The 12,718-nt window shown below is 38.2% G+C and overlaps 1 protein-coding gene and 1 long non-coding RNA gene across 5 annotated transcripts in view; one reads left to right on the top strand and one right to left on the bottom strand.

The window, feature by feature from the left end:
• LOC109631774 (uncharacterized) overlaps window positions 1-967 on the bottom strand; it is an 18,652-nt gene extending 17,685 nt beyond the window's left edge. The window contains exon 1 of the long non-coding RNA XR_011246132.1: window positions 834-967. This is a non-coding gene — a long non-coding RNA (uncharacterized lncRNA). The remainder of the gene's footprint in view (window positions 1-833) is intronic.
• The window catches only part of fam204a (family with sequence similarity 204 member A), a 14,939-nt gene extending 2,221 nt beyond the window's left edge, over window positions 1-12,718 (top strand). For all 4 annotated transcript variants that reach the window (XM_020090020.2, XM_020090011.2, XM_020089992.2 and 1 more), the window contains exons 5-7: window positions 1,236-1,325; window positions 12,339-12,448; window positions 12,609-12,718. In XM_020090020.2, the coding sequence (XP_019945579.1) occupies window positions 1,236-1,325; window positions 12,339-12,448; window positions 12,609-12,660 (252 nt within the window). In that variant the 3' untranslated portion in view covers window positions 12,661-12,718. The remainder of the gene's footprint in view (window positions 1-1,235; window positions 1,326-12,338; window positions 12,449-12,608) is intronic.

The raw sequence follows: 12,718 nt of genomic DNA, 5'->3' as shown, positions 1-12,718 counted from the left end.
CTGACACAGCCTCTGTGACTGCAGCTGGAGCATTTAAATGAATGGTTGGATGATAGATGGTCAGGGGCTAGAAGTTCTGTGGCATTCATAATTAAAAATAAAATTAAATCTAAGGATTCTTCCATTCATATGCATTTCTGCACTTGAAGATGATTGAACATTTTATTCAAAGGCATCTAAATTGCTAACGAAGCAAAATATTTGCAAGCTTGATGAACATTATAGCTGACCCAGTGAATGGGAACTGTTCTCATTTCAATTTGAAATCCTTTTAATGATTATTTTGGAGTATTTTGTGCTTAATTTATCAGAGCAGCATAAAATTGAGTTTTTGCTGATTTGTGAGCCTCATTCTGAATAGGGCAACTATTAAAGGATAAAAAGAAACGATGAACAAGCTGAATGAAACAGAACTTGTCACATCAACATAATGACGGACTCCTTCATCCCTCAAATGCGCTTCCTTGTAATTAATATCTTTTTTTATTATTTCTGCCAAGTCTTTCACACAGTCATGTGAGGAAAAAAGCTGTTAAAGCAGTCAGATGTAATTAATTCATCTGCTAACAGTGAGTCTTCAGTGACCTTAAAACACATTTAATGATACACAGGATGATGGTCTGTCAATTTGAATTTTGTTTGTGATTAACAGTGATAATTGGGATCACTAGAAGCACCAGTGTCAGTAGAGTGAAAATACTATTTGAAGCTAAATCAAGATTAAACAACCAGAGTTTATAAGCCTGATGGTACTGTCCTTGTACTTTGACTGTGGACTTAAGGTCCTCAAACAATGCATGAGAGCAGACACATTAATAATTACTGCCTCTTACCAGGGTATTTTTTAGCATGATGAAGTTTTGGGGGGCTGAAGAAATCTGGTGCCCGGCTCCCTCAGATAGGCTCAGAACTGCCTTTCCATCAGTAACCGGGGGCTTCTCTGCACACCCCCTCCTCAGCTGAGGCCTGTAATGGAAATGTGTAATTAAAGAGTCACATTTATGTTTGGTAATCTCCTGTAGCATTTCTAAGATTTCCCCACTAATATCCAATCAAAAAGGTTTTCATTTGTGAAGGGAAATCTACATATTTGTAGTAATGGCAATCATATTAAAAATAAGGCCCTGGGGACTTTTAAAGTTACTCTTTGATTTTTTTTTTCTCTCTTTGCCTCTCTCTACCCTTATTTCAAAAAAAGAGTCTGATTTTTTTTCTCTCTCCCCCCTCTTCTGCAGTCCGGCCTAGAAAAGAGCATAGAGAAGGCCATAGCTGAAGGGGACATTGCAAAAGCAGAGGAGATGAGCGACAGACTCGCCACTCGAGAGGTACGTTGTGCTGATAAGAGATCTTTGGGGTGCTCCCGCTGTGACAAATCAGACTAATGGATCCATGGCCATTTCTGCGGCAAAGACATAGAGGAACAAAAACACACGCAGACACCCACCATTCAGTCCTGCAGCCTTTTTCCATTGAGTTAATGGAAAGCCCTCCCCTTAGTTTTGAAGTGCTGCAGCGTCTAAAGGACTTTTGGCTCTGCTTTTTAATGAAGGGTACATTGCTTTCAAGCCAACTGTTAAATCATTCTCCAGGTAAGAGTTTCATACCTTTGAAGTGTACATGTCCCTAAATGCGGTGCCTGAAGTTTTGTAACTAACCGCCTTGGCAGTGGTTGGAAACTAATTTAGCATAAAATGTAGCCCACACACACATATAATTGTGGTTAAAAAGACATACAACTGCAGTGTTACTTCTCCACTGGGGGTTTTGCCGTACTTTGAGCATCAAAGTTGAACTTCTTTGTTTCATGATGCATGTTGCTTACAGCATCCCATAAGCTTTTTCATTTAATGATAGTCATAACACAAACATGGAACATACTGTGGGCTCAGATTTCATTGTCGGTGGGTCGTGGATTGCAATAGAGTTGCAAAGAAGACTCAAGAAATATGTTTCCGTACATGATGGCATTTCAATATTTTTAATGACATCCTCTGTGTTCCACAATATAAAAACATGCTAGTCTTCAATATATGTGTCATGTTTGTTAATTAAATGTGAAATTTTTCAAACTACTGCCTGTAGCCAGTGAGCTTAGCATTGCACAAAGACTGCAAATAATCAGCTACCATGGAACTGAAGGAAGGTAAAACTGCATTCCAGCAAGTCTCCAAGTCACCAAGTAACATATTTCATTGTTTTAGCTGTACAGAGAGTGTACATAAGTGTAAAAACAAAATGGTGTTTTTCACAGGGTTATTTACTCGACAATATTTTGGTGGGGACCAGTAACATTTTGCCATTTCTGCTGTTTAGATATTTCTTACACAGCTTTGTCTGTTTTGCAAAATGCTCTAAATATGTCTAATAACATTTTCTGTTAGAAACCACAGGAAACTAGTAATACAGGAAAATAATATGAATCTCAGATTACATTCATCACCTTAAAAGATGGTCCACACATCATGCATTCATTTTCATCAAACCTTTTTCTCGAGGACCTCACCTGCCTGAACGAGTAAGTCCGCTCTAAAAACAGGGTTCTGTGTTTAACACTGAAAGAAATCAGTTGTAATGTTCATTGAATTGGCATTACATGTGTGGCTCTGTTATCTCCAGTGTGTAATAGACATGACTATGCAGCATCCCAGCCCCTTCTTATTCCTGTCATACCTGCGAGCAGAGTGGTCAAATTTGGGAGGGTTAAATGAAAGCTCTTGTGAGTGGCACCTGCACCGTACTCGGAGAAAGCCTCTTAGAGCGCTGGTGGATTGGTTTTAGCCTGAGCCGAGGTTCCCCCCTCTCTGGCACCCGCCTCTCATCTTGCCAGAACCTTGATGGGACGTGACAGCAGTCTGGCAGCCACAAGTCATTGTTTAGCTCTGATAACTTCATTTCACAAAGAGTAGTGAATTGACCATTTTGAAATCCCTGAAACCTTCGTGACGTAAAGTTGTATACTATTAACTTTACAATACAAAGAAATGCTCTGAATATTTGGAGGATATGAAGTGACGGCTAAAAGCCAAAAAGTTTGAAGGATTCTGATTCAGAGAGGATTATGGTATGGTCTTGAAGCCGCCTTTAATGCATATAGCATTAAGCTTTTAGACCAATGTGTTTGTTTACAACACTCCTGTTCACTTTTGACAGGAGCTCTGTTACAAACATTTAGAGGATCAATAATCCCCGCTGTGGCCAGAATCAATTTCAAGGTTATAATTGAGTGGCTCATTTGGTACGGAATGGCTTAGATGTTTAATTTGTTTACGGTCATAACACCAAGACATGATTGTGGCAGGCTCTACACTGGAAGAATGGGAACAGGTTTTCTTTGCAAAAAAATGCAAAAGCATTCCGACAGCTGTGAAGAACTAAAGAGGCCTGTTTGTCCCTCTAGGCATTGTTTTGTAAAGAAAACGCTCGTATATGTTGGATGACAATGTTTTCATCCACAATCTAACGGTTTCCCACTTATCTCCTCAAAGCAAAGAGAAATGGAAGGAAGATGGAGTGCTTGCTGTCAGAATTCTCCTTTTTAGAAAACCAAACTGTTTGTTTCTGCTGTTTTGAGCTCCCTCAAATCAATTAATGATTTCCATTTGCTCTACTTTCTTCTTTTTAATCACAACATTAAAGCAATTTGGTTAAAACCTGTCTTGAAGGCTTCTTATACGGAGATACGTGCTCTTTCATCCGTCAAACTTCTGAGACGCACTGCTTGGATATTGCAGGTTGAGGTTTTTTATTCTCATTACAGTTTTTAAACATTTCCCAGGGCCATAAGTCTTTGTTTTAGATGAATTCATGAAGACAGCCACTGTTGTTTTTGAGTGAAAGTACTGAACCAGATAGAGAGAAGGAAGAAATCACATCCCGTTAGGTACCAAAATATCTACATTGCTTAGACAGAGCTACCTAATGTGTTAAATTGTGCAGATAAGGTTTCTTTTCTCATAAAGATGTCTGCTGATCCTCCTGAGCATGTCTTGATTTCTTTTAAGTCTTGGAAGACACAAAATCATGTAAAAAGCTTCTTGCTTCATTGCCGGCCTATAGTTTAGTAGAGAAACCGTGTAAGTCCTCCAGTTAAGAAGACTGGGTCTCAGTACTTTGATTAGTGCACATTATTTTTATAGTGCACAGCATTAAGTTGAGTGACACACAAAAAGGTGTTTAAAGGTTTCTGTCAGGATGCTCTATGCTCAGACATCTGTAAATGTTCTGGTGCTGGCCATTGACATTTAGAGTGCACATTGACAGTATACACATCCCTGTAAATTTTAATTGTCTATTGAGTAGACCTGTATTTATCACAGCGACACAATTTCTTTTCTTTTCTTTTTTCAACAGGCATGAGACTCTTTTTTTAACTATATAATTATCATTAAATGTGGATCAAGTAAACCACCTAAGACAATGATATCTTTTATCTTTCCTTCATTGGAGCTGGCATAAACAACTTTGGTTTCAGAAAGTATGTTGTTTGAGGCAAATACTGTAGTTAAAGCTCCAGCCGTGTAGTAAAATCTGCTTTGAACTGACATGGATACTTCTCATTACATATACTAACTTCAACATATAATGGCAAAAGCAAGGGCCCTAAGATTGAGCCCAGTGGAGCTCCATTCCTTACACTGCTGAATCTGATATGGGACTCATATGAGCTATACACTGAATTCAGTCACTTAAGTATCATTTAAACCAGCCACTAGATTATCATACCCAGGAGCCCCAAATTCACTGCATCAGATGAAACACCAAAAGCCATTTGAAGGTCGATTACAACCACAGGAATCTATTAATCAGATTGGTATTGCTTCTGAAATCTCCCTACCCATATAATGATCGCTTGCATGACATTCTGATACAGAACTTTTATTAAAGTCTTCTTTCAGTATTGTAGCGCAGAATGATAAAAATCAACTCAGCAAGGCGAAAGCTGCTTCGTGCACTTAACTGTATAGTGCTTTTTTTGTCACACTAATCCACCCTCTCGTATTTCATTCAATATTAGCCATACAATAAATAATTACTCTTGTGCTCTTTATTCTCTTTATAAAACAGAGCCACTGAGGTCTTTTGAAAATAGGCAGGAGCTGTACTTCATATAGAGTAAGTGGGTATATTTCACCACAAAAGACCGTCACACCATGTTAGAGCTTACAGTTTCCCCATAGCACTCATCACAGCTATTAGAGCGGCATTACCACTTCAAAACAGAAACTCTTTATAGTCTGTCACAATAGTGGGTGTCAAGTCCATCTCATGACTTCCAGGAGCTTAAGAATTTGAAACATTAGAAGTAGTTGTATGACTGCTGGCCCCACCTGAACCACATGGTGATGGCACCACACACAAAGAAGCATAGGCTATATGACGTAGAGAGCAATTTTGACAGGGCAAAAGAGCGAGGTATTGTAGAGGATCAGGGTCCTTTACATATACCTTGTGTTGAACTATCACTGTCCTGTTAAAGCAGTGTTTATCAGATTGTCATCACTGCAAAGTGTCAACCATGCTAAAGCAGACTGAAGTCAGCTGACACCAGTTATTCACATTATACAATGTTTAAAAGTGAAGTGGCTACATTTACATCCTGAAATGGAGTAGATATTATCCAGTTAATACATATTATTCCAGGATTACTGGATTACACTGGAACAGTTTTTTCCACCTTCTCTTATGATGTCATTGCTATCCCATAATGCAGTGCAGATTAGAGTTTGTATACACAAGAAAAAAAAAACAAGAAATGAAAAGCAACAAATAAAGTCGGATTCACAAATGAGTAGAAGCTTATTCTGACCCAGTTATTACGTTTACATGCAACCACGATATTTTATTAAATCATGAATATGTTATTAGAATAGTATGTTACAGTATATATTCTTTCTATATTCATGTCCTGCATACTATTATTGGATAGCTTCTGACCCAACAAAGTTGATAGTACCTTAATCTTGTGTGTCGTGGCTTCCTGTTCTCTGGATGGCCTTTGGGTGGTGCACCTCTCTTTAGACTCCGTCATGGACATGATCAACCTCATCATTATAAATAGTTTAAAATGTGGGGCCTTCTAATAGTTAGATCACTTAATATGCAATAATTAACCATATGAATATGTATTAACTGGAGCCATTTATGGTTCAGCGTTTGAACATACGGACGGTTATAATTTCCCTCATTATATTCCGGCTCGTATTTCAATAGAAGCAGCAGCTGAAAGGAAAAGCCCCACTGTCCTTGAAATCTACCCTTTGGAAAGCCTCGCTAAAACGCTGTGAAACAAAGGTGGCGCAGCATTTTGTCAGAGGAGACATGGTGGCTTAGTTAAAACAAAGAGCTGAACTAAGAGTGTTTCATGATATTTATGTTATTTAACACCTTTTTTCTTCTCATCACCTTCTCCCCGCCGTGGCCCGTGTTTGTAATCAGGAAATTCATGAGCCGCGCTTTTGTGAAACGTGGGCGTTATCAGATTCTGACTTTCTCCCACCCCACATCAGAGGAGTCTCACTCTCTCTCTTCAAGCAAGCCCCCCCCCCCCCCCCAGGCCACCTCGCAGAGTTTAGGGAAACTCTCCTCTTTGTTCATTTTTCCTTCAGCGTAAGCAATTTATCACTGAATGAACTTTTATTGTATCTCCGGATGACTCACATTAAATTTTCGCCCATTAATTTTGAAATGGATTTTGAAATGGGTACTAAGCTTTTATCAAATGCCTGGGAATCTCATTTGGATTATTGTATTTCATTAATTACTTGATAGACAAAGCGTACTTTTCAATGTAGATTTGTGTGCTGTTTAATTAATTAGCATGTTTTCTCTTTTAATTAAAGCCATTTTTTTTAAATTAAAGCCCACAGCAAAACACATATATAATTTGTTTGTAATTAGGCCTTAATTGGTGGTAGTGGAAGCTTAGCACCATCAGTTTCTTTTTTTCATGATTGCCATTTTATTGCAGTCAGTCATTAATTAAACTGTTTTTTTCTAATTAGCTTATAAAACTGTTGATGGCATATTATTGTAAGTGTGAGTTCAAAGCTTGCTAATAAGCCTACCCTACTCAGAAGAGGCGAGATAATGGAATGTGCACAAAGCAGGCCAACTTTCACAGATTTTTTTTGTCTACTCCCTGAAGATGACATGTCATGTGTATCTAGCATCAGATTACTGGAAGAGAAAATTGTGACATGGCTGTTCAGCTGCGGCTTCCCCGGAGTGACTTTCTTTATAGTGTGCCATGTAATTCTGTTTGTCAAAGTGTAGGCAAGATTACAAAAAGCTCTTATGAGGCTGCCCCATGAAGGACTGATAAACTTTGGTTCGAACAGTGGAAGAAAATACCACTGTCATAACCTATACATCAGAATTTATGTTATATATTGCGTTATAATACAAATTGAACAGCCTTTTTCATGTGTTTAATACAGAGGCAGTCATCATTGAACTAATTCAGAGAGATACATTATATATTTAAGTCCCAAACAGCTAATAATCTTGGTAAAGCTCAAGTACTGTGTATAAGTACAACTTTCTGGCACTTAACTACTTCTATTCAATAGCACCTTATACATAAATTAGAATATTGTTTTTTTTTTACTTTTTATTTATTCCACACAGACAAAATAAATTTTGAGATGTAAACATAATCATATCTGCTTCAGTTGATAATTAATTGCTATATGTCGAAACTCAGTAGTAGGATAAGCTGTCTACTCTGATCAGAACACATTACTCACACTCATCATAATTTACCACACATCACATTACAGATTCTTTGTCAAATTATTAACAATACTGTATTTCTGAAGTATATTGCATATTATGGCTAAAGTTACTAGTACATCACAGATTAAAATTGTCTAAATTAAACATGGGATGAGTTAATAAAATGTGATGCATTGTTAGATACAGTGTTAAACCAACTGCCACTATGAAATAAGAAGCTTAAGCTTAAATGTTGTAACGTCCTGCTTTTTCTTGTCTCAGATTTCAGTAAAGTGAATAATGTTTGGGTGTAGGGACGATTGGTTGCACAAAACAAGCTTTTAAAAGACGTCAATTTTGGCTCTGGGGAATTGAAACGGACATTACTCCCTATTTGTTGATGTTGTGCAAATCAAACAATAAATTGAGAAACAATCAGTCGATTTTTTCTTTTCACTGAATTTCTACTGTATTGTTATGTTACATGTAGTTAGATTTTTTTTTTAAATACTTCACTGCTCCAAGCAACAGATTTTAATGGACATTTTTGTCTGTTTTTCTTTTGTCGTCTATGATACTAACCAAAATATTTGAACTGTTGTACTCTTTGTCTCTACTCTATTACTTTTACTTCAGAGATCTCAAAACAAACCAACTGAATGAAACTTTGTATTTCTTCCTTTCTAATGCGATCCGGGTGGTATTGATTGACCTCCTGATCTTTTGGCCCTCCCTGTGCTGCTGAAACTCTTTTGCCTTCCCCCCCTCTGCCTCAGTTCTAAGAAATTATGCTGAAATAACACACGAGCTGCCTAATCTGATATTCATTCCTTTCTTATATAGCCCTGCTTTCCAAAGTTGACTAAGGCCACATTATTTAGGCATTAAGGTAGTGTGATAAGAGAATTAGGCTGGTCATTAATCGTTTACACGTCAAATGCAGCAGAGCAGCTTGGGGAGGTGATTTAGCGAGGCAAAGCCATATAGCCCTTGTTAATCCACCTCTCACACGTTTTAATTGGAAGAGGCTTCCTGGATTGGAAATTTATGAATGGGTTTAAGGCCATTTCTTCCTTGAAGCCATCATTTATTTCATATTGTTAATAAGAGCTTTAACACTTTATCCACATGGAAACGCATTTTTCTCATCTTTCATTCAGCTATTGTCTTTTTCCACTTGCTGTTTAATTGCCACAGTCTTTTTTTCAAACCCTGGGCTGCTCAGACTTCTTAATTCTGCTTTCGTTCTTCTTCCATTCATCAAACACCTCCAAAATGATGCAAGAGAACAGACACACTCATGAAACTGTTATTAAGATAGACTAGGTTTATCTTGTATATGTCTTACACTGCAGCAGTGCTCTTGTTATTTATTTTTGTATTGAGGCCCCGTGTTTGGGTCCCCATTTGAATCTCCATGACGACCCAAACATGAATGAACAGAAAACGGTACTATTGACTTAACCCTCCTAGTGGCCTTAAGCTGCTGCTGCTGCTGCTGCTGCAGTGCCAACATTGTGCACGATGAATGTTTTTTGCCTTCAAATCTTCCAAAGGCCAGAGTATTAATCCTCTGAATAAACCCAGTTTTTAACAGAGCTGTGCACAGGCCACACAAGAGAGAGGCACAGAAACATGCCCGTGATGGACACTTAATTGTACATTAGTATGTGGTGGAGTGGGAAGAATTGCCTTTTAGCAGCCACATAAACAAAGAACGCAGGAGGTTCCCTGTCTCCTGTCTTTATTTCAGCTTTGTAGTCTCATTCTTATTTGTCGCCAGCCTCTGATGTGAAAGGATTTGGCACTATGATGCACGCAAGGGGAGGGGGAAAAAATCCTGAAAAGTGGATCAAAAAAGTAAATGAAAAATAATGTCATATTACTGAAAATATGAGAGGCTAATTTGTGCCGACTTTTTGCTAATTTTGTTCTCGCCACAGAAAGAGGAGCCGTCACCTGCTCAGCGCCATAGCGCTGACAGTGCCAGTGATCCATGAAATAAGCTGCCGCTGGCTTTGTTCAGATAAGAATGAACAAATCTGCACAATGTACTGCTCTCGGAATCTCATTTTCATACTTGCATGCAGGCTAAAAGAAATAAGCTGTTTGCAGGCTTGATTAATCAGACATTTGAGGGTTTTTTTGTCTCTTTGATCTGTTCTGTCTCCTAGGTAACTTGGTTGACATTAATGTTGAGCCCCACCAAAGACCATCAGGGATTGAAGACTACACTGATTTTTAAAAAAAAGGAGAAAAAAATTAAAGACCTTTAATGTTTTTAAATATAGTAAATACTAAAGAAAAAAAAAGATAGATCTCTGTGTGTAAATCTCTAAATGAAACCACTTAGCATCAGGCAGTTTCATGTGATTTCCTCCCAGAATAAGCCAATGTGGGTTTTTTCCACAAATACAGAAAGCAGGAGCGGATTCATCAACAATTGAATGAACGCCTGGTTTATAATCTCAGCGAGCATCGGAGCCACTCAAAAGCTTTTAGCACCTACACCCCTCCAACACGGAGCAGGGAACACCCTGGTGTGGTTTTATCTGCTAGCAAATCTCCTGCAAATGTAAGAGCAATGGTCTGCTATAACTCTCTTCAAGAGGAGAAAATGTGATTTGAGGAATTTAAAACCTATAAAATGGCAAAGAACTGGAGAACTGTCATAGTATGAACGCTCCAGGTTATACAGACGCTTTCACAAATCTTCCAGTGACTGTATAGATGAATGCCTTGAGGGCCCTGCCGGAGCCCAGTACTTGCAGCCAGCCAGAGCCCTTATCTTAAATCCAAGCAAAGTACCATTAATCTTTTTGAAAGACCTTTATGGCTTTTAATGTATCCCAAATTAGAACATTTTACACCCTTGGTTCCTGAAATATGGTGATAAAAAGCCTTTAGAGTTTAATTTTTCCTGCCTGCTCGCTCTGACCTGCTTAATCCCAGCATGCATTAGGAGATATTTTAGTTTCAGTCTTTCTAATAAAGTTTATCCCACTTAATTATAATTGAAACATTTTTTTCCAGCAGGTCCTTTTTTTTTTTTCAAGTGGCGCAGTGGTGGCACATTTCTTCATTACCTTAAGACTTCCTCTCCCCCCTGATTGTACTCTGAATATTACAGAGAATTACCCAAAGGTTTGGTGAAATTGTTCCAAGTTGTTTATCAAAGTTTGCCTTTGCTTGAATAATAAACCTATCTCAGGAGTGACAGAGGAGGCAGGATTTTTCCCTTTGTTTCCCGTGCTTCTGTGTGACTGGGGTTATTGGGATTATTCTGCTTCACAATACGCACATGTCTTCCCTGGGATTTGAATGTTTGCCTCTTGCAGTCACGGTCATTCTCTTCACTTCTGATTTCAGGGACTGCCTGCAGTACTCCCTCAAACACTTTCACACTGGTGATGGGTGAAAAATGCCATTGCAACGTTTTTTGAGATGGAGGAGGCGGGAGGGGGAAAATAAGCGACAAAATGCTGAACATTGTTTCCGTCCGTTTATTTATTCGGCTATTTCATTTGCACATTAAACAAGAAAAAAGAAGCAATCAAAGAAAAACAATGTGCAGGAGACACTATGAGCCAGGAGCTGAAACAAATGTGAGTTCCTCTGAAAGACCTCAAACAAAAGGCTAAATAGATTAGAGTGATATTAATAAAACAAGGCTGTTGTAATTTATAGAGCTATGGGGAAATTCACCCCCTCATTAAACACACACATATTCACAACTTACATTATTGAGCTTTGCCTGGTAACTTGTTTATTATTTTTGGCTGTAATACTATAGAGATATTTCCTGTATTTTGGGTGTAGCAGATCATAAAACAAATTGTAGAAAAACCCAAAGCACTGGAGTAAAGTCTTCTTCACCCATTATCTCTCGATAATTCCCTGGATTAATTGTTTGGTCGCTAAAATGTTAGAAAGTAGTGAAAATACCCGACATGTTTTTCCCAAATAACGACAGTACAAAACCCAACGACAAAAATGGTAATATATTATTATATTTATAATAATTGAATTATTTTTTACACTTTTCATGGTGAGGGTCTAATTGACGAATCCATTAAATGACGAACTGTTCAGGTTTTATGTCTGTTTCAGAAAAACGAAAGATTACATTGACAATAGATCAATTTAAAAGTTTTCATCACCTGTATATTCAAAAAAAATATACCAAACATAAAATAAAACCCTTAATGTATTGAAGGTAAACATTCATATGTAAAACATTTTCCCTTTCAAACTCTTGTTCTGGATTTTAATGTTTGTGCAGCTGCTTCATCTTGTTGTCTCATGTTTAACTTATTACTTTTGGATGATATGATGCATATTTCTCTGCTGTGGGAGAGTTCATTTCTGCAGCACACTGCATGTTACCAGATCACCACTCTAATGCCTGATGTTAAAAAAATGTTAAGTCTTGGAATAGCAGGGGCAACAGTTACGTGTCGTTCATCTCAGTAACAGCTGCACTGTGCTGTGGTTTGGAAGAGGCAGCCCAGGCTGCAGAGACACTGACGAGAAGCCACCCTGATACATCAGTTTGAACGCTTTAGCTTTGCCACAGACTGATTTCCATTCCCTAATGGGCCTCTCCTCTGTCTGCCTCCATATAGCTGGCTGTGAAAATCGCTCAAGCCGCTGATTGCCGTGACTTTGTGGAACACAAACAGGAAGAGGAAGCTTTGAAGGCAGCACAGAAGAGAAAGAAGCAGATAGTCTGGGGGTACGACGTTTCTCTGTGTCCTGATGTTTACGTTTGCCATCATATCTGCCTCTCTGGGTTCAGCTAGCGCCTGCATCAGCTGCTCCTTGATTTTGTCATGCACTGATCGAAGCTGACAGTTAACATGTCATTTCCATGTTTGTCTTTTTCTGTGTTGCAGGTTTGAGGCGAAACAACGATGGGAAAGCAAAAGCAACATGGGCTTCATGTGACAAACAGTCTACAATCTTTTTTTTTTTTTAATAATTTGATAAAAGTGTTGGTTTTTAA

This window comes from Paralichthys olivaceus, chromosome 14 (genome assembly GCF_024713975.1).
Source record: "Paralichthys olivaceus isolate ysfri-2021 chromosome 14, ASM2471397v2, whole genome shotgun sequence".
Lineage (NCBI taxonomy): Eukaryota > Metazoa > Chordata > Actinopteri > Pleuronectiformes > Paralichthyidae > Paralichthys > Paralichthys olivaceus.
This window is presented reverse-complemented; position numbering and strand designations above follow the sequence as displayed.